The sequence below is a fragment of the Sarcophilus harrisii genome, chromosome 3 (assembly GCF_902635505.1).
Source record: "Sarcophilus harrisii chromosome 3, mSarHar1.11, whole genome shotgun sequence".
NCBI lineage: Eukaryota > Metazoa > Chordata > Mammalia > Dasyuromorphia > Dasyuridae > Sarcophilus > Sarcophilus harrisii.
This window is the reverse complement of record NC_045428.1, coordinates 65,940,274-65,963,174: the sequence shown is the minus strand read 5'-3', so window position 1 is coordinate 65,963,174 and position 22,901 is coordinate 65,940,274. Positions and strand designations below refer to the sequence as shown.

The 22,901-nt window shown below is 36.9% G+C and overlaps 1 protein-coding gene across 3 annotated transcripts in view; it reads left to right on the top strand.

The window, feature by feature from the left end:
* SMARCAL1 (SWI/SNF related, matrix associated, actin dependent regulator of chromatin, subfamily a like 1) overlaps positions 1-22,901 on the top strand; it is an 85,171-nt gene that overhangs the window by 28,657 nt on the left and 33,613 nt on the right. For all 3 annotated transcript variants that reach the window (XM_031958082.1, XM_031958083.1, XM_031958081.1), the window contains exons 7-9: positions 5,593-5,743; positions 8,131-8,289; positions 15,952-16,017. In XM_031958082.1, the coding sequence (XP_031813942.1) occupies positions 5,593-5,743; positions 8,131-8,289; positions 15,952-16,017 (376 nt within the window). The remainder of the gene's footprint in view (positions 1-5,592; positions 5,744-8,130; positions 8,290-15,951; positions 16,018-22,901) is intronic.

Sequence of the window (22,901 nt, the reverse complement as noted above, 5' to 3'; positions counted from 1 at the left end):
AGATGGCCTCAGAGCATGAGATCTGTTAACCTCTGATCCTTCACTTTACGTATAAAGAAACTGAGGCATCACCAGATGAAGACTGGAAAATGTCAGGAAACAATTCTCATCAGATAGAGCTTTGTGGAATCAGACTGGGCTGCCCCAAGGACAGCTAGAACCAGCTAGAGCCAGAACTAGAATCCACAGTGATCATTATTACGCAGCCAAAACTTAAGAGCAGTGTTATTTGTCAGTGTTGAGATAGAGGAAGCCAGGAGGAAATATTGGTTGAAAGGAAGGAATTTATGAAAGAATTTCACTTTGTGGCCTCTTCTTGCCTTCCTTGGTGACCCTCAGTCTCACTGACTTGTGCATAATACTATTTGATTAATATTGATTGAATTAAATGGAATTAAACTTATCCTTAGATAATTTTTGAAATGTTTTGTTTTGAGGCTATTCAAGAAATAGGATGAAGGAGTTAGACAGAAGTTGGAAGTCCTGAGAGGAGGATCACAGAAGTAGGAGGGTCCTCAGCAACCATTTAGTTCAATTGCTTCCTTTTCCCATCCCACCACGGGCTCGTCCAGCCTTTGGCTTACAGATCTCCAGGGTCTAGGGGAATCCAGCGGTCCTTGGGCCAGTCCATTCTGATTCCACAGAGCTCTGTTTGATGGGAAATATTTCCTGATGTTTTCCAGGTGCTCCCAATTCTGCCAGGAGGAATGAGCCCAATATCCCTTCCCCATGGAAGCTTTGAAGGACTTAGAGTGCCACCATGGTCCTCCTCCCTCCACTCCACTCCTCATCCTGAATCTTCTCCTTTCTACCTTGAAGGTTCCTGTTTCCAGGGAGTCCTCATGGGCTGGTCTCTAGTTTTTTCATCATTCTCGTTGCCCCCTTCTTTATGTTCTCTAGCTCACCATTGTCTTGCCTAAATTATAGTGCCCAGAACCAGACACGGTGTACTCCAGGCGAGGTCTAACTGGAGCAGAGTGCTGAGGGTCTCTCACTTTGTTTCCCCTGGAAGTATGCTTACGTGTACATAAACATATTGTTTTTCTCCATAGAATGTTGGCTCCCTGAGGACAAAAGCTGTTATAAAGGAAACCGATCACAGAAAGTACAGCTCATGCCAGATGAACCTTATTTCTTTTTCTGAAAAGGTTATTGAACTAGGGAGTGGCGAAATGCTGTTAATCTGGTTTATGAAAACCTTTGGTAAAGTCTCTCTTGTAAACTCTTAAGGAAGCTCATGCCTACATGAACACTGTTTAACTGTGATGGGAATACTGTTAAATGATGTTAAACTTGAAGACCACCATGACCCTCAAATCTTTTTCAGACAAATAGCTTTCTACAATGCCTTTTCCATTTTATATTTGTGAAGTCAGTTGTTTGAATCCAGAAGGAAGACTTTATATTTATTCATATTAAACTTCACCTTATTAGATTTAGTTTACTAAAGAATTGCCAAGATTGTTTTAATTCCTGACTACCATGGAGCATCAGCCATCCCTCCTGGCTTTTGTGACATGTGATAAGAATGCCATCATCTGTACCTTCATCCTGCAAGTAACTGGAAAAAAAAATTGTTTAAAGGTATGGGGCCAAGAAAAATCCCTCAGAGCCTCTCCTGGAGGCCTTCCAGAAAACAAGTTAGTAAAGATCCTTTTGGATCCAGCTATTCAACTGGCTTCCATTCCTTCTAATTCATCTGCCATCTAGTCCAAATTCCCCCTTATTTTTTGTAAGAGATTTTACCAATGACTTTATTAAAATGTGGATAAATCATCCATATCAGCTTTCTGTTTAGAATACTTCTTGTTCTCAGGGAGTTTGCATTCTATAGGGAGAAACAATCTGTATATGTACATGTAAATTCATTCAAAATATGTAAAAAGTGAATGTAAAAAAGGTACTGTTCAGTACCAGCAGTTAGAAGTGCAAATGAAGAAAGGCCTTTTCAAAGAATCAGTGATTGATCTGGGTTTATTTGGAAGAAATCAGAGATTCTGAATAGAGGAGGTGAGAAGGTAACACATTCCTAGCCAGCTAGGTGATGCACTGGGTGCCCTGAAGGCCTGGAATTGAGTCAGGGAGGCCCGAGTTCAAATCTGGCTTTGTGCATTTTGTAAGCCCAAACATGTCACATCCATCTGCTTTAGTTTCTTGATATATGAGAAGAATAGAATTACAGAATCTACTTCTCAGGGTTGTTAAGGGAATAAAACCATATTTGCAAAACCCTTTGCAAGGCTTAATGGTCTCTCTAAGGGCCAGCGGTGATGGTTCTACTTATGAGGGACAACCTTTGCCATCCAAGAAATGGCAGATGAGTAAATACTACTTTATCACACACACCAAAGATTGAAAATTACGCAAAAAGGACTTGATTCTGTGCCATTTATAGAACTCATGCTTAGTGTCTTTTCACATTCACAGTGATCACTCTTTTTTAACTCTTCCTGGGCCAAACTTTTGCTGTGCATTGTCAACTTTAAAGCATTGCTTTTGACTATTGGTCATGCTTTTCATGGTCAAGGATCCTAAAGCAAAGGCAAATGGCCTTCATGGATATTAAAACTAGAACTAATGTCACTGACATTATGTCCTAATTTAGCCAGCCTACTCCACTGAATGTTCACTAACTGTGCCTTTAATAATATACGTTCTGGCATGTGGCTAGGGATGGAATCAAAGCCAAGTTTACCAGCCTACTGCTTGCCACTGCCACAGTCTTCCCTCTGTTGGCAGCCAGAACAATATTCGCCCTTCTCTCATCCTGTTTACCACAGTCATTCATTTGTCACTGAGAATAATTAAGCAATCCCATTCACCAGCCCTTTAAGATCAGCTGAACTGAACTTTTAATGCAGCCTTGGTCTTCTCTTTTTTATTCCCTTATTATTTAACTTTGGTGTCATCCCTCTCTTAGCCATTCTTGTTCTTTCCCATCCACCCATTCTTCTTGGCAGGAAAAAAAATAGAAGCAAAATAATGTTTGAGCATCTCTGGCTTCCTTCTATTGTTAGTTACTAACATGATTCCACTTTGATGGGGTAGGGAGTTCCCAGGGAGTGCTAGGAAGAAAGTTGTCTCTTCTTCCTGGGCTGTGATCAGTTGTTATCGTTGCTGAGAATACAAAGGGGAATAGAACAGCATGAAAGACCTGTTCTGTTTGCCTTTGAGAGGTAGTAAAAGTAGTGGCAGGCATTTATCTGTATCCAAAGAACTTAAAAATACTATCTCGCTAAATGTAAATCAACCCATGCTATGTTCCCTTTTTTCTTCTTCCTGTGTTTTTTTTCCTCTGTGGTTTTCCCTTTTGTTCTGTTTTCTCTCCCAACATGATTCATAAGGAAATTGTGTAAAAAAAAAAAAAAATGAATGTACATGTATAACCAGAAAAATAAATGTTTTTATATGTAAGTGAGGAAAATGAAAAAATATCTATCTCATTGGATCCTCACAACAAATCTAGGATGTAGGTGCTATTATTATCCCTATTTTATAAAGGTGGGCAATTAGGGGAGCAGTGCATAGAGTGCCAGGCCTGGAATCAGGAGGGCCTGAGTTCAAATCCAGCTTCAAACACTTTGGTCCTGGGCAAGTCCCTTAGCTCTCTTTGCCTCTCAGTTTCCTCATCTGTAAATTATCTGGAGAAGGAAAGGGCAAGCCCAAGCCATTCCACTATCTTTGCCAAGAAAGCCCCAATGGGGTCATGAAGAGTTGGACATGACTAAATGACTAAACAACTTTACAGATAAGGAAACTGAGTCAGATGCAGATTTAAGTGACCTGCGCAGCATCATACAGCTCATAAGAGTCTGAACTCAAATTTGAACTCAGATTTTCCAGATTCCAAGTCTGGCACTCTATCCATGGTGTTACCTCTTTAGCTGTTGGGCATCTGTCAGCACTTTTTTTAATGGAATATGCTGATAGACATACTTCTCAGCATTCTCCCGTTTTGCTTTGGGTATCATGTCATTTTGGGGAAGGCACACAGGAAGTTAATTGCAGATTGTTGTTATGTTATGTTCTTATGCCGAAACAAGAGGATTGATTTATGTGAGTTAGGGCTGGGATTTCAAGGAACATAAAGTATCCCACTAAACTAATCAGACTATAGGACTTAAGAGATAGTACACAAATCGTTTTAGTGAATAGATTCACTTCTGCAAGAAGGGTGCAGGACCTTGTCCTAGCATCTCACTAGCCTCCTAGTTGCCTGCGTTGGTGTGATTGTAGGAATTAAGGTCTCATAAAATAGAAACTCAGGCATCTACCCTGATTCAGGCCACCATTTGCAGACATTAGTGTATTTTTAAAAATACTTAAATTTTTAAAAAAATATGTATTACTAATAAATATATATTAGCAATAAAATAAATGAAAATAATAAATATGTTTTATTAAATATATTTAATTACATATCGACATTTATCATATTGCACAAGAAAAATCAGATCAAAAAGGGAAAAAATGACAAAGAAAAAAGAAGCAAGCAAACAACAACAAAAAGGTGAAAATGCTATGTTGTGATCCACATCTTCTACTGTGAATTTTTATATTGAGAAGCACAAAGGGAGTTAAATGCTTCAATCTAGGATGAACAAAAAAGCAAATCATACATATGCCAGGCAGGAGTGGCTCTACTAATGTTAAACACACAATTTGGTAGAATTCTTTGGGAGTTGGGCCACGCTCAAAGATGTTCATCAATCTTTCTAGCTGCTTCTAGCCTAGCTGTTAACCTTTATGGGTATCATGGCCTCCTGGCAGACTGGTAAAACCTTTAGATCCCTTCTCAGAAGGATATTTTAAAAAGCATAATAAAATACATGACATAACAAAGGAAACCCATGGGATTAAAATATAGTTATCAAAACATTAAAAAAATAAGATAGACAGTATCACAAAAGAAGGCAGTTTCATTGAAATAGGTGCCAAAATATATTTTTTTAAAAGTTCATGGATTCCAGGTTAAGGACTAATGCCCTAGTTGCATGTCCCTCTCTTTCTGGGGAATAAGTAGTTTGTTCTAATTGACCTGCATCATTAGCCTAAAACCATTTTGCCTAAAGCATTTCATCTCATAGTTTCACTTTAGTATGTTTTGGTTTTGTCCTTTTGTGAGAGTTAAATAGGACTCCCCAAGACTCTCTTCCCTTCTTGAGATGGGGTTATACAAGCAACTTAATTTTAGGTGAATTGATTTAAGCTTGACATTAACTTAAATTAAAAGCTCCTGTAGACCGGATACCATGCATATTTATTTGTAAAGTAGATAGACCTGAGTTTAAATCTAACTTCAAACACTTACTAGTTGTGTAATCCTAGCCAAGTTCCTTAACCTCTGTCTGCCTTATTTTCTTCAGCTGTAAAATGGTAATGATAATAATAGCAGGGTTTGTCGAGAAGATAAAATAAAATGCTATTTGTAAAGCATTTTGAAATCTTAAAATGCTATGTAAATGCTAGTTCTTCTTGGCATTATTATTATTATTATGCAAAATGGCTCTTGTTAAATTATATTTGATGATTAATTACATAATAAAAGTCATTGGAAAGTTGACACTGTTCTAATCCTTTGTCTTTTTGTAGTTTTGCCATATCCCATGGAGGCCGTTTGCTTCTTGCAGATGACATGGGCTTGGGGAAGACGATTCAGGCCATCTGTATTGCTGCCTATTATCGGAAAGAATGGCCTCTATTAGTTGTTACTCCTTCATCAGTGCGGTTCACCTGGGAACAGGTTAATTCTTTGTGTGTGTGTGTGGGTGTGTGTGTGTGTGTGTGTGTGTGTAAGGAAGACATTCTAGCTGGAGGGAGTGGGTGACAGTGACTTGTGTAACAAAATGAGATTGTATAATCCCTTCCCTGAAGGCTTTTAAGGAAAGAATAAAGTCCTCTTCTGACTGGTTTAGGGAATAGTCTTATCTAGATTATAGATTTTAAGTTTATCACTCTTTATTCTGTCTATATCAGTTTAGGAAATTGGGTTCTGAAAATCCACTTTACTTATATTATTCATACCATATTTATAGCATTTATATTAATTTTTTATTATTAAGAAGCTGGGAAAACTTACTTTTTGTCCTTCATGGTTTTCCTTTTTGATTTCTTGATATATAGCTCTGGAAAAACAGATTTTTCAAAAGCCTGTGTTTTAAATGGAACTGCTTGACTCCACCTTAAAACCCAAATCACTCTGGCTTTCCTTGAATGACCTATAACAGATCCAACCAAAGTTTATCTTACTCCTATGATGCCTTATGATGAGTGGAAATAGTAATTGTTTTCTGTTCTGGTTAGAAATTGAGAATCTTCCTCAATTCCAAATTGTTATCTTTATGATGGTAAATTGAGCCATAATTTGTCTCATTGTCGATCATTGAATGGTCATGATCTCAAACAATCTGACCTTAACTTAGAAAGGCCAAGGTTACCCACTGCATCCTGGGCCACAGCCAGTCATCTTGACCTTGGTCTTGCCACTGGGCTGCTATCACTGAAGGAGTGATTGAGGCTGATGACTTAGACTCCAAGTGCAACTCTACCCCACTCATATCTAATTCATGTTCAAGTCAAGACATCACCCTCACAATATCACTGGTCCTCTCCTGAGAACAAAGGAGGAACAAAACAGGAAACTGGTATCGTCAGTTAATCATCAGGGATTTCCCAAGATACAAACTGGAGTAAAACAGCCTTTCAGAGGCTTACATTCAAATGGCTGTGCTCATTTCTTGTCACTGAGACAAAATTAATAATCCATTAAAAAAAAATCTAGACTTTTCCAAGGATTTAAGTCTTCTGCCAGACTTCTCCATGGCCCAGCAAGGAAGAACTGAACTACTTCATTAACACACTTCAGTGTAAGGAAAAAGAAAGTATGGATTCAAACCCTGAGCCTTTGGTCAGCCCTTTGATAATTATTTTGGCTTCCCAACAGTTTGATTCTTTGTCAAGTCCTCTATGATCAATATCTAACCATTGGATCCAGATGGCTCTGGAGGGGAAAGTGAGACAGGTGACCTTGCACACCCTCCCTCACTTAAATCCAATTCACTTGCATGTTATGGATCACCTGCCTGATGTCATGGTCCTTTTCGAGAAGGAAGGAAGAACATCCCTGATCAAGATATCAGTGTTGTCCAGGATAGACTGATGTCTACACAAGCACCCACCTATGTTTTTCTCTGATAGGGAAGCAGAGCTTTCCAGTATATATCCAGATAACCAGTCATTCTGTCTTTCTCTCTGTCAAATGAATCAGTGCTTCTGGTGACTACGCATTTCATATTTGTTTAGTTTGTGTTGCTTGTTAGATTGCCATATGTAGTACCAGTCCTCTGAAAGAGTCAGGGTGCTTTTCAGAGGAAGAGCTGAAAACATTTCAGACCCTCACAAGTTCTTTGGCAAGGGTCCTGAACCACCTTTGTCCCTGGACCCTTTGGGTTCAGCTGACGCTGACTCGGGACTTCTCAGATGTTTTCAAATGTGTAATTTAACTAGGATTATAAAGGAAACCAAGGATACTGAAATAATTATGTCTTATTCAAGTTCAACAGACTCCTCTGAAATCTGTTCATGATACCTGCTGGCAGGAGACTTAGAAAGACTTGGGGAGAGATAGGGAGAGAAAGAGGGGATTCAAAGCAAAGCACAGGGATGTTGGCTAGCACCAGGAAGACACGGGGAGCACACATATCCTGCTCCTTGACCCATGAAGGACCCCCCAGATGACTTTCCTTTGGCTCTACATATTGGTTTGACAGGTGATGCAAACAAGAGAGCATGTCTGCTCTAAGCAGATGGCTTCACGTATGGCCCACTTCATGGCTCACAGTTGTTTTAGAGGCAACAGAGATAAAGCAAATATCAATAATAAAGTCAGGGTGCTGATTTTGAGAAATAGAAAAGAGGTGTGCCAGTTTCAGGGAAATTTTTATGGGCTTTCAGACTTGTTTAAAGGGGAAATTTATAGATAAATGGTGGATGGCAGGGAAGAAGTGATAATATTAGTGAGGGGGTGGGGGAATAGAAAAGGGAGATAAGATGACCAGATTGCACTTGCAGGACATTGCACCTCCTAGAAGAGATTGTCTCAATTGGGTTTACCTCTCCTTTCCTATGTAGGCATTCCACCACTGGCTGCCTTCCCTCAGCCCAGATAGCACCAACGTGGTTGAGACTGGGAAAGACAGTTTGACAGCTGGCTTGATCAATATCGTTAGTTTTGACCTTCTCAGCAGGTTGAAAAAACAACTAAAAACTTCTTTTCAAGTAATTATTATTGTAAGTATTCTTGCATCTTTATGATCCCTTTCTTTTCCTGAACTCAAATCTCCTTGAACCATCCTAATTGTCTATGGGAGAATCCAGAATTATTTTCTCTGTTCTGACTATGGGTGACTCCTCCCTCTACAGTCTGAATGGAGGCTGTTGTTCCCTTCAGGAGAGGCCACCATAGAAGGGATTCTAGAGTGGCCAGAGGCTTCAGCAGCCTGCCCTAGAACTGTTTCGTATGTCTCCTCAGTCCTGGGTGTCAGGATAGTGTCTGCTCAAGCTATCCCTATTTTCTGTTAGATTTGATTTGCTTAATTTCCTTTTTAAAAAAAAATTTATTTCTCCCATTACATGTAAAAATATTTTTAACATTGTTTCTTTTTTTTTTTTTTTTAAGTTTTAAGTTCCAAATTCTATTCTTCCCTCTCACCTTCTATTTCATATCCCTACACAGCAAACAATCTAATATATGTTATACATGTATAGTTATATAAAACATTTCCATATTAGTCATTTTGTGCAAGAAGACTTGAAAAAGAAAGGAAGAGAGAGAAGAAAAAGAAAATATGCTTCAATCTGTGTTCAGACACCATCAGTTCTTTCTCTGGACGCAGATGCCATTTTTCATCATGAATTCTTTGGGATTATCTTGGATTACCGTATTGCTGAGAAAAACCAAATCCTTCATGGTTCTTCATCTTACGATATTTCTACAATATACCTGTTATCATCTACAATGTTCTCCTGATTCTCCACATTTCTCTTTGTATAATTTTATATAATTCTTTCTAGGTTTTTAAAAAAGCATACTGCTAAATCATTTCTTAGAGCATGATAGTATTTCATCACAAACATATACCATAGTTTGGTTCAGCCATTCCCCAATTGATGGACGTTCCCTTGATTTACAATTCTTAGCCTCCACTTAAAAAAAAAACCAAAAAAAAAAAACAATTTTATTTCTACCAATAGATTTTTTTCCTTTTTAAAAAAATATTTTATTTTTTCCAATTACATATAAAAACATTTTAACCTTCATTTTTATAAAATTTTGAGTGTTAAATTTTTCTTCTCTCTAATATAGTAAGCAATTTGATATAGGTTATAATGTACAGTCATGTAAAACATATTTCCATATAAGTCATGTTGTGAAAGAAGAAACAGAAGAAAACAATTATGAAAAAAAACAAAATGAAAACAGACTCCTCTGAGGTGGACAATGTTTTCTAGCATGAGACTTTTGGAATTGACTTGGATCATTGTATTGTTGAGGAAAGCTAAGTCAATCATAATTTATCATCATACAGTTTTTCTATTAATGGGTACACTGTTCTCCTGGTTCTGCTCACTTCACTCAGATCAGTTTATGTAAGTTTTTCTGTGAGCATCCTGTGCATTCTGTGAGCACAATGGTATTCCATTATATCCATATACCACAATTTGTTTAATCATTTGCCAATTAATTGGCATCCTCTCAATTTCTGATTCTTTGCTGCCACAGAAAATAGCTAAAATATTTTCATTCAGATAGGATTATTCCTTCTTTTTGTGATCTGATTTCTTTGGGATACAGATCTAGCATTGATATTGCTAGACTAAAGAGTATGCACTGAACAGTTGGATTGCCCTTTGGTCATAGTTCCAAATTACTCTGTAGAATAGCTGGATCAGTTCACAACTTCACCAACAATTCATTAGGGTTCCACTTTTTCCATATCCCCTCCCATAAAAAGCATAATCTTATGATAAATTTGCATAACCAAGCGGAAACAAAATCCCATGTTGGCCATGTCCAAGACTGTCTCATTCTGTAATTTTAGTTCATCACCTTTCTGGCAGTAGGTGGATGATATGTCCTCTGGATTTATGGTTTATCATTGCATTGATCAGAGTTCTAAAGTCTTTCAAAGTTATTTTCCTTCATAATGATATTTTATAAATTCTTCTCCTGAATTTGCTCAGTTCATTCTGCATCAGTTCATAAATATCTTCCCACTTTCCTCTGGAGCTGTCCTTTTTTGTGACACAATATATTGCAACCCATTCTAATGCCACAATTTGTCTAGCTATTCCTCAGTGGAGTCAGCTCCATCATTTCATGAATGAACATCATGATATGTAGGTTCCTACTGTTCGATAACAAAAGTTGTAAAATTGAACAAAGCCATTTCTTCTTGACTCTGCCGTCTTAATGACATTGGATGCCCATAATTTGCATTCCCAATATCATTTGACAAATCTTTACACAAAACCCAAAATATATTAGTAAGATTTTTTTAACTTTTATTTTGGGGATATTGATAAAAATTTATCCTTCATGTGGTTGCACAAATTGTACATTGATTGCTCTTCCTGTTCACTGAGAATTGTGCTAAACATGTTGGGAAGACTACAGAAGAGAGTACTGAGGTCTCCTTTAGTTTAAAATTTTATTTTGTGCACGAGTATCAGGTCACACATGGAATCTATCTATCTTTGCAAAAGCAAGCATAAGATTCTTATGATTTTCCAAAGCTAGACAAGTAATTCATTAGTGTTTAGCCTTTTGAACAGTTCCCAATTTGATACACATTCATTTTTTATTTTGAATTAAAGAAAATTTTTTTCCATTTAGTTTAAGCAGATAGATGACTTGGTTTAAGAGTCTAAAGCATGGTGGAGATACTTTTGGATAGAAACTGAAAGACTCCTCTCTCTTTTAGTTGCTAGTGGTTCAGCCACTGATCTACATGTGAGATTTCAGGCAGGCCTTTGTCTTTGTTTTTGTCTCATTTTCCAATTAAACAAAACAACTTCTGTCCTCTTTTAATTTCACAGAAATATTATATCCAAGAGTAAGGTGATGTTTATATGGTATGTTGAAGATTTTTTAAGAAAAGATTTTTCATTTTGTGATTGAAGATGTTCTTGATGATTAGATATAAAGAATACTGTAATGTGGATCTCAAACTGCTTAAGTTCTGAGAGATCATTTACTATATCACAGCTCTTTTTGTGGTGGCAAAGAATTGGAAATTTACAGGATGCCCATCAATTGGGAATGACTGAACAAATTGTGGCATATGATTGTGCTAGAATACTATTGTGCTATAAGAAATGACAAGCAAAATGCTTTCAAAAAAGCCTGGAAAGACGTATATGAACTGATATAAAGTGAAATGAAAAGAACCAGTAGAACATTGTACACAATGGAAATATTGTAACATGGTCGACAGTGAATAATTTAACTCTTGTCAGCAATGCAATGATCCAAGACAATTCTGAAGAACTTAGGATGAAAAATACTATCCAGCTCCAGAGGAAAAACTGATGAAGCCTGAATGCAAATTGGAGCATACTTTTTTTTAACTTTGTCTTTGCCTTTTCTCAACATGATTAATATGGAGATATATTTTACAGGACTACACATGTATTCCCTATGACAAATTGCAGGCTTTCTCAGTGATGGGAGATGGAACAGAGGGAGAAAATTTGGAATTCAAAATGTTTAGAAATGAATGTTAAAAATTGTTCTTACAAATAATTGGGGAAAATAAAATACCAAATAAATAATTTTTTAAAGAAATTTTAAATTATAAAATAAAATTAGGGAGCAGAAAGTCAGAGACATAAAGTTAAATAAACAACCCACTCAAAGTCATAGCAGAAATTGGATTTGAATGCTAGTCCTCCTGATTACAGCTACTATGTTCTTCCTACTTCAGTCTACTTTCCCAGCTAATATGGGCATTTTTATCCAAAGGGACTTCTTTGACCATCGGCAGGATCCATCATCATCAGGACAGCTGTCTCCTCCTTAGATTGTCAGGGTTTGGGTTTTTCTTTTCTTCTTTAATCAGCACATTTATGAAAGGAGGTGACAGCTGTGTCTGGTTTTTATTTGCTGTTTGTTTTGGGCCTGGGATCTGCTTGTTTTCCCTCCTTTAAAGGAAAGCCACATTTTCTTGCACTCAAAATATATAGCCATGAGATAAACTGTATTCCATGGATAAAACTGCACCTGGCTATCTTGTCTTTTTAAGGCATTTCTGCTGATATCAGCTCTCTCTCCTGGGCTCTCCAGAAGCAGAAGGAAGGGAAATAGAGCTAACATTAAATAGAATCAGATCTTGCATTAGATAACAGTGAAGCCTAGTAGAAAAGGGAGGAATTAAACCTCAGAACGTTCACTTACGGTCCTCTAAGCCTGGCCCAAGCCTTTCCTTTGTATGAATAAAGTAACTTTTATGCAGGTCCCCATATTTACCCGCCCATTCTCTCTTCTACTTAATAGTAGACACTGAGTCAAATAACTGAAAAGATTTTTTACTAGCTTTAGTTTCTGATTACTAGTTTTTTTCTTTTTCTTTTTTTTTTTTTTTTTAATTAATTTTATTTATTTATTTTTGGTTACATTTTACATTTCTAACCATCTCCCATCCTCCCTCCTTACCGCACACTGGAGAGGTCACCATTTGGTATAGAAGGGTGTGTGTGTGTGTGTGTGTCTGTGTGTGTGTATGTGTGTGCAAAACCATACTGTCTATACTTCTGATTATCAGTCCTTTCTTTGGAAGTGGATGGCATTTTCCTTCATGAGTCCTTTGTAGTTGATTTGGATATGATAAAATAACTTAGTAATTCACAGTTATTCTTTGAACAATATTGCTGTTACCATATACAATACTCTCTTATTTCACTCTATTATTTCATGCAAGTTCCAAAGTCAACTTGCTCATCATTTCAGCTGTATTCCATCATAATCATATACCACAGCTTGTTTATCTGTTCCCTCATTTATGGGTGTCCCCTCAATTTCCAGTTCTTTATCACTACAAAGAGAAGTGCTATAAATATTTTGGAATGTATAGGTTCTTTCCCTTTTTCCCTTATTATCTTGGGGAACAAACCCAATGGTGATATTGCTGGGTAAAAAACATAGTTTTTTAACTCTTGGAGCATAATTCTCGATTGTTCTCCAAAATAGTTGGATCAGTTCACAATTCCTTGAACAGTATATTAATATTCTAGTTTTTCCATCTCTTTTCCAGCATTTGTTATTTTCCCCTTCTATCATCTAAGCCAATCTGATAGATGTGGGATGATATTTCAAAGTTGTTTTAATATGCTTTTCTCTAATCAGTAAGGATTTAGAGCATTTTTTTTCATATTTCTACATAGAGCTTTTATATTTTCATCAAAAAACTGCTTGTTCATATCCCTTGCCCATTTATCAAATGCAGAATGCCTCTTGTGTTTGTAAATTTGACAAAGTTCTCTATATATTTGATGTATGAGACCTTTATCCAAGAAACTGTTGATAAAGCTTTTCCCCAATTTTTAGCTTTCCTTCTAATCTTGGCTACACTGATTTTATTTGTACAAAATCTTTTTACTTTAATGTAATCAAAATGATATTTTACAACTTATAATGCTCTCTATCTCTTGTTTATTCATAAATTATTTTCCTATCCATAAGTCTGATAGGTAATATGTTTCATATTCTTTTAATTTACTTATCTCCCTTTATATCTATCTAGGTTACATCTCCACCTGGATCTTATTTTGGTAAATGGTGAAAGATATTGGTTTATACCCAATTTCTGCCAGACTGTCTCCAAACATTTTTACCAAATAGTACATTTTTATCCTTAAAGCTTAAATCTTTGCTTGCCAAACACAAACTGGCTATAATCATTTACTGCTTATCAGTCTTTTGGAAGTGATGATTTACCAACTTCATCTAATGATTAGTTTCTCAGTTCATTAGGTAAAGAATGGTGAATGTTGTTTACTTCTCTGACCCGGACAATTATTACTTATTTGTCCAAGATGATTTGAGTAAAACTTCCTTTGGGCTACCCAACTTCTAATTAGTCAGTTTTTTCTTGTGTCCAGCACTCTAAGTGATAATTTGAAGAATACTACATCTTTACCCTCAAGGAGACTACTGTCTGCTTTGGGTTAGAAGTCTTTTACTTAAAAAAAAATCACCAATAATATATGATTATGACATTATTACTCTTTAAAAACAAACAAAAAAATGGACTAGCATTTTGAATTTTCAGCTTCAAAGTAGTCAGTGGACTGCTATTTCTCAGACTTTTAGAACTGTGTGAGAAAGCCTTCAGAGTTGGTTGACCAACCCTACAGTTATGGGGTACATTGTACTCTGCTCCCCTTTTAAAATTTGAATTAGCTGATCTCTTCAGCTCTCTTAGTCATTATTCTTGACTTTGAATAGCTTGTAGCTATTGTGACCAACAATTAATTAAATCCACTCCCCCAAAGAGTCACCATCATTGAGGGAAAGACTGTGCTGTGGACTCCGGAAGTCATTCCAGAGAAGAGTTCCAACAGCATAGTCAGTTAGCCAGTAAACCTTTATTTGCTGTTGCTGTTGTGGTAACCGTGAGCTGATCATTAAATATTTATGAAGTGCCTGCTGTGTGCCAGGCCCAGTACTGAGAGCAGCAGTATTATGGAAAGCAGCCTGAACCCTCCAGACTGCTAACTCTGGTCAAATTGTGTCCCTTATTCAAGGGATGAAGAGAATAGCCTTCACTGGCTTTCTAAGTTCAAGTAGTAGGTCTTTTTTTTGAGAGATAATTTTACATATAGATGTGTGTGTGTATAATGTATGTGTAAATATATATTATATGTAATAGAATGTAATATTATATAATACACATAATACATATTTAATGTTACATATGATTTTATACAACATACAAATAATATATGCATAATATATTTCTATATAACATATATAATGTAATATATGCAGCACATATATGTGTATGGCATATATCTAATTTTATAGATATAACATATGCATAATGTAATATGCATGCAATATATAATTATATATAACATACATGATGCAATATGTGTATCATGTTTAATAATTATTAATAAAGAATATTACATTATAGCTGTTATATATAATTACATATATATAATTACATGTATAACATAATAATATGTATACTATATGACACATGATTACATATGTAATGTATATGTATATGTATAATGTATCATAATGTTATATATTTTTATATTATACCTATATACAAATATATAATTATATGTGATATAATTACATAATAATTATGTTACATAATATATAATTAATATATAATTTTATATAGAACATATTATGTATAACACATATATATTTATAGATATAATATGTAAAATTAATACTATGGGAAGGCAGTATAGTATTATGGAAAGAGCACTAGCCTGGTGTCAGAGGACCTGCCACTGGTCTTTATGACCCGTGACCTTGGACTCTGTCTCAGTTTCCTCCTCTGTAAGTTGGGGATAGTCACAGTTCTAATCTCATGGTGCAAGGATCTGATGGAGGAAAGTGTATAAAGGTACTTTGTACCCTTTCAAGCACTCTGGATGCTGCTCCTGTAAACTCTCACCCGGGGGCAGTGCCAGGAAAGCGCCCCTGCTGTGGGAGGGATGTGACCCTGGGCTGAGCCCCGGCTCTTGTGCTGTCTGCAAGGGCGATCCGGAGGGGGGCCCCTGACCTTGCTGAATGAGCCTTGTCTTCCTTGGGCTTGAGCAGAGGGTTCGGGGTGCTAGAGCCCACCCACTCCCCCACCTTCCAGGGTGGTTGTGAGATCAGACAAGGGGATGTTTGTGTGCAAACTGGGGAATTCTGCTTGCTGCTTTCAGGATGAGTCCCATTTCCTGAAGAACGTGAAGACGGCCCGCTGCCAAGCCGCCCTGCCTCTGCTCAAAGTGAGTACGTGCCCCCAGCCCCGCAGTGGGGTGGGTCATCCCTGAGACGCCCAGGAGGGAGCCGGCTCTCAGGCCTGACTTGGCCCCTTGTGTGTGTTTGGCCCCTTGGTTCTCTTGCTGCCTCTCCCCTCACAGGTAAGTGAAGGGAGCGGGCCAGATGCTCCCACCTCCCGGTTACAGCAGGTTCTCCAGACCGGCTCCGTGTGACATGTTGCAGGGCTCGGCCGTTGGGGAAACAGTCCCTCCTTCCTTCCTTACCCAACTAGCAGCACATGGCTGATCGGGCCCCCCATCAATGGCGGGAGATATAGAGTCACAAATTAACAAATAGCTACCCTTGGCATTACAAAGCGGCTCGTTTTCCTTTTCCTCTGAGTCTCACAGTGGCCCTATGAGGGACTTCCTGTAAGTCTTATTCCCATTTTACAAGCGAGGTCATTGAGGCTCGGAGAAAAGAAGGTACTTGCTTGTGGTCATCCAGCCAGGGATTATCAGAGACCGGATTTCACCCTCGGCCTTTCCTAGTCTGAATCTCTGCTTCTCCTAAAGCTCGATAGTAATCATTATGTCTATTATCCCTGTTGTTGTTATGGCTAACAGAAATTACAACAATAATTACAGTGATTATCATTGTCATTGTTATCATGACACAACACAATGATGATAATAGCTGGCGTTAATATAGCACTTAAGCTTTGCAAGGTGCTTTTCTTATGTCTCATTTCTCATGTGGGCAAATTTTACCAAATTAGAATTCAGCTTTGCCTGCTCCTCTCTGGGGGAAGGGATAGAGTTAGTGGGTTATGTCCCCCCAGAAGAGACAGCAGTCTCCAGGCTGGCCCTTAGTGTGACAGAGTATACCTTGCCCCAAGCCTGAGTGTTCCAGGGAAGACCGTCATCTCTGTTTCCATCTATTCTAGTCTAAATTTGTTTCCCGAGCGACTTGTCTGTGGAGCCACGGTCTAGAGAGCTGTCCTCCAAACAAGGAGGATAATCGGTGATGTGCCAGTGCAATGATGCACCCAAGAAATAATATAGGTTTGCCTCCCTTGGAATGGACCGAAGGTCCCAGAGTCTTTTGGGGGTGAATTTTTTTAATTTCACGTTTGTAACAAAATAAACTCAGGTTGTGTGATGAGTTCTTTACTTCCCATCCATAATGTTTCCAAACATGTTTATGTTGTAAATTGTACCCACAACTGAGTTCTATTTTGTTAAGGCAGATTTCATTTTACAACTACTTTTGGGGGGTAAAAATTCAGTTTTTGCTGCTTGAGAGAAGGTTACATTTTGTGTAAAACAAAAATTGGGAAGCCAGATGACACCCTAAATATTGGTTAAACTGATTTAAATTTTTCCCCTTAAAGTGCTTTTTAAAAGCTGTCCTCTGGAATAGAAAGTTACATCATCCATCTTACAAGGCTAGATTATTTTTTGTGCTGTAAATTAAAAAATAAAAATAAAAAAAGTCTTCAATGAAAAAAACGTTGATTCCCACTTCTTATTTCTTATAAATATTTATATGTCCATAACCATTATGGGCATGTTTAAATGAAGCATTTTTCCCAGGGTGATGATCCTTCTTTGGAGAGCACTTAATATGCCTTTTTAGAAAAATCTAGCTGGAACAGGGTACTGTGGTTCTAATATTACAGCTATAACTAAAATTAAATTTGCCTGGTTTGATTGTTTAGACAAAAGAAACGGCATAATAGATAAATTACATCATTAAAGTTATAATATGAAACCTTCTTCGCATTGCCCTTATTAATGGTGACATCTCCTTGTTAGCCTAAACGGTGCTGCATATTGCTTTCTCCAGAATATACAGTTGTGATCCCTACCCTTTAAAGTACCATTTGAATTTTTAATATCTGGTAGTAGTTCAATGTTTTTCAGAGCGACACTGTTACAACTAATCTCTTAACTGCTAATTCATATATATGGTTCTGGTTTGGGTATGGGACACTGATAGATGAGTACTTTTAAATAGGATCCACGAATACGTCCTGTGAATTATGCTGCTGCCAGTTATGAGGGTTTCTCAAAATCAATCTCTCTCGTACCTTCACCTTTGCTTTCAAACACACTTTTCTGGGTTGTAGCTTGGGTTATCTTTCTCCTCTTGGCTAGACTCATCTTTTGTGCTTTTTTCGGTCTTGATGTTCTTGAGAGTCGTCTGGATATTCTTGGATTGAGAAGGCAAGGGAGAAGGACACCCTAATCAAGTATAGCTCTAAGTTCCCCCTAAAAACCCATCCTAATGCTATGTGATTAGCTGTCTGATTTTGTCATGGTACTGGATACTCAAATTCAGGATCAGCTGCTGCATGGTGAAAGGGTGTAAATTTAAGTCACACCCGAGAGAGATTAGGTCAGGGTCATGAGTGATGACCATCTCCATAGAAAATGTCAGAGTCCTAAAGGATAGATTATATTAGCTATATTTCACTAGAACCTGTGAATAATTTCAGTTCCCAAAATCCTTTTCTCTTGAATTAGATAAGTATGGTGATCTTATATACAATGTTGATCAGGCCATAAAATATACTAGTCTATTTTATGTCAAAATTTTGCTCACTTCTTTTTAAAAATTAAATCTTATTTTTTTCATTCAACAAAAATCACTTCCCTCTTTACGGCCCACCCTCACATTGAAAAAGAAGAATAAAATAAAATCCTTGTAACAAAAATGCATATTCAAGTAAAAAATTTTCATATTGGCCACTTAAAAAAAAATCTGCACTTTTGAGTCAATGACTTCTATCTTACTCACCTACCTCTATAAGATCTTTAGAATCATGATCAGTCATTGCATTGATCAGAGTTCCTAAATTTTTCAGAATTGTTTGTCTTTACAATATTGTTGTTGTTATATATTTTTCACCTTTTTATGCTCATGTCATTTAGTGTCAGTTTATACAAATCTTCTCAGGTTCTCCTGAAACTTTCCCCTTCGTTTCCTAAAGCACACAGCAAAATAGAATTTCATTACATTCCTATGTCAACTTGTTAAGCCATTTTCAACTACACAATTTCTTTATTAATTATGTATCACAAAGCCATAGGTTTCTGGGTGCTATGAGTATTTCCATTTCCTCTTCCATAAAATGGAGTAATAGTAGCACCCACTTTGAAGGATGGTTAGGAAGGTGAAATTGGATACTATATGTGAAGTGCTTTCCAGACCTTAATGAGCTATAGAAATGTTACCTATTGGCTATTGTGGAGACTACATTCAATTATATTTCCATCTACTTCAAATCTCTGCCCCAGTGTATTATTCCCCATGTTATTTGGGATATATACATTCAGAATTGGCATGTTTTTCTTTTTGCCTTTCTGAAGCATCTCTTAGTGTTTTTGCTGTGAAATCTACTTTGTCTGATGCTGTGATAACCCCATCCTCTGCTTTTCTTATATTTGCATGGGCATGGTAAACCACAGACCATCCCTTAACATTAGTCTGTTTGTATTTTATAGTCATTTGCTGGGTTTTATTTTTTAATCGTCAATAACTTTTCTTTTTATTAGGGGAAGTCAGAGCTTTTGAAATAAATGTTATTGATACATCTGCGTAGGCCCCCATTGCTCTGTTTCTCTGTCCTTAAGTGTTAATTGTTCTTTGCTTTCTCTCTTCATTTATGTGATTTCTAGTGTGAAGTTGACATTTTATAGTTCTTTTTAGAGTACATTGGAAGGACTTGGAGTGCAGAGATTAAGGCATATATTTTTTGGACACAGCCAATGTGGGAATTTGTCTTGCTTGACTGTGCATATTTGTCATAAAGTTCTATTTTTCCCCAGTTGATGCTAGGAGATGTGGGAGAAAAAAGAATTTTTGTTACTTAAAAAAAATTAATTTTAAAAAAATTAACAAGATTTGGAGGTAGCATAACATGTAAATTTTCTATAACTTTTTAACATCAACTTAACTATTACCATTTTCCTACTATGTTATAATAATAAACAATAATAAAAAAATAACAAACTTTGAATTACCTTTTCAAAGTGACATATCTTGCTTTTTAGGTTGCCTTCTTCTTATCTGCCCACATTTTGGTCAATGCTAGACTTGGATTAAGGGGGAAACTGGGCTTGAGACCTCCTTGACTTAGAGCTTTGTGACCCTAGACAAGTCATTACCCTGTCTGAGCTTCAGTTTTGCCATTTGTAAAATGGGCACCATCCCCCTATAAAGGCTTCTTTCTTGATGATCATAGATTTGGAATTGGAGAGCCCCAATCTCATTTTACAAATAAGGGCAACTGAATCCTAGGAAGATTAAATAACCTGACCCAAAGTCACATAGCTACAAATTTAAAGCCAGACCTTCTGACTCCAAGTCCATCACACTTCACAGGGTACCATCCTGTCTCTGAAATAAGAGATGTGTGTAGAACAATTTGTACCCTTACTGCCCAGTGGAGAGGTCAACTACTTGAGGGAGTGGGATGCTATTTTCAGTATTACATCTCAACAACTGATGTTTGTTGAACTTATAAAATCCCACATATACCTTACAGTTAGTTTGCAGCTATTTTGTCTAATCTACAAATTGATTTTATTCTGTATCATGTGAATTTCTCCAATAACCTCCTTGTTGGGCTCCCTGCTTCCAATTTCTTTTCCACACAGTGACCATATTAATATTCCTAAAACACCAATCTGATGTGGTCTCTTCCTTTAGTAGCTGTCTGCTGTCCCCAGGCTAAAAGATAGAATCTCTAACGTGACCTTTAAGTCTCCATAGTCTGACTCCCACCTATCTCTCAGCGAGTTTCATGGTGTCCCCATTCATGTTTTTGTGTAAGCCAGACTAGCCACATACCTGTGTCCCAAAGTCACTATTGCATCACTTGTCTCACCTCTTTCTCTTCTGGTCCTTACCTTTGCTTGAGGGTCAGCTCAGGTACACCTGAGCTCAGGCTGACCTGAGTCCCCAAGCTTTTTCTGACCCTCTGTATCGACTTACCTGACTACATCTATAATCCTTAGCCCTAGCAGGACAGAAGCTTCTTGCAGGTTTTGACTTCTCTTTGGATTTTGACTTCATTTCCTCACCATCACTGCACCTCACCTTATCAGGCACTTAATAATGTCTTTTGAATTGAATTGACCTTCTGAGTCTCAGTTGCTCTCAGAATGATGTTCATGATTTTTGCTGACCCTTGTAAGGTTTTGAAGATAAATCTAAGTTTAGCCTCATACTTAGTCATAAGCCCATTTCTCTGAGCTTTGGTTAGTTGGCCCTTTCTTGATCAGAATCCCAGGAGCCAGGTTATCCTTAAACTTATCCTTGCATCTTTATTCTCCAGTTTTTTCTAGAAGCATATAAAAGCCTATATTTGTCTTTACAAACTTGACAAGTAGGTATGTGTGAGGATGGGAAGTAGGAACTTTTTAGGACTATACCAGAATAAGATTTTTTTTAATACCTCCTTTATATCCATGATGAGATTTTCCTCCCATTCATACACAGTTTTCCCTCTTCCTCCCCGCCTCGCCCCATTTTTCCCTGATTCCATATTTTAGGATATGACCTTATCCAGTTCTTCCTATAAGGTGAATCTTCTTTGTCTGCTTTCTTGGTTTCTTGAGTTTCTCTTGCATTATTAGCATGCATGTGCTCAGGTTTGCTATGCTTGTTATAGCTTCATTATTAATAGTTCTTTGATCTCCTGCATCAGTTCTTGTCCACCAACCTCCATCACTGTGGTTAGTTCCTGTGAAATATTTACAAACTTAGGGTTGTCTTTCAGGTCTTACATCCTTTCTTTGCAGCCATCATTTTTCTCTGTATCCCCTGTAAAGTAGATAGTATTAATTTATATTTGTCTCAGACTGGGAGAGTTTCTACATTCTAGGCTCTGGGTCTTTAGACTCTTTTCATCTTTCTCTTTCCCATTGAAGAAGCACTTTGGAATGGAACTTGAAATGTTTAACTTTTGAACATTTTAAGAGTTCTCAAAGAATTGATGAATTCTGAATAAAGCTGTTGCTAAATTGCTATCTTGTTTATGTTAGTACAGAGCAATTTGTATTGCACCACACTTTTAATTTTATTTTTTTTATTTTCTTTTGTTTGTGTTTTCCTTGTATCCTAACTAATTTAGAAGTATGTTTGGCATGACCTCACATGTCTAATAGAAGTCAAAATGCTTGTTTTCTCAGGGAGTGGGGAGGAGCAGGAGGGAAGGAGAGAATGTTGAACTCAAAAGTTTAAAAAATGATGGTTACAAATTTTTTACATGTAATTTTAAAATATTTAACAAAATAAAAATAATTTTAAAAACAAAAATAAAGGTTTTCATAAAGATCACTGATAGGATGGGCTAGAAAAATCCATATTTGAATATTAATCAGGAAATTACTGGGGATAATATCTCTGAGATAGCAGAGCAAAGAGAGGTTGAGAAGTTGATTTTTGGGAGAGGTAGGATCTCTTCCATTACATTTTATATCACAGTACTTCACTTGAAATATGTTTTTTATATCATGTAACTACATCTGGCTTTTTGATTATTTGATTGTAGGTTATTCACTCTAGATAGCTCTAGTAAAATTTTAAGTTTCAAGCTGTGTTCTTTTTTATTATGTATGTTACTTCCATCCTACCTTCCCTACATTCCTCTGCCATTTAATTGATATATGTGCCCAAGAAGGGAAATTTGTTTTGGGTTTTGTTTTTTAAATAAAAACTGTCTGTCCCCCTATCTCTACCATGCTAGAAATGTGCAAGAACTACTGGTGGTTCCAATCCTACTACTGATTGACTTGAAACTTAAAATCCATTCTACTTCTCACCCAGGGTTATTTGTTCCTTGGACAATTTGATGCATGTACCCCATTTTCCTCCTCCTAGGAGCTAACCAGATTGATGT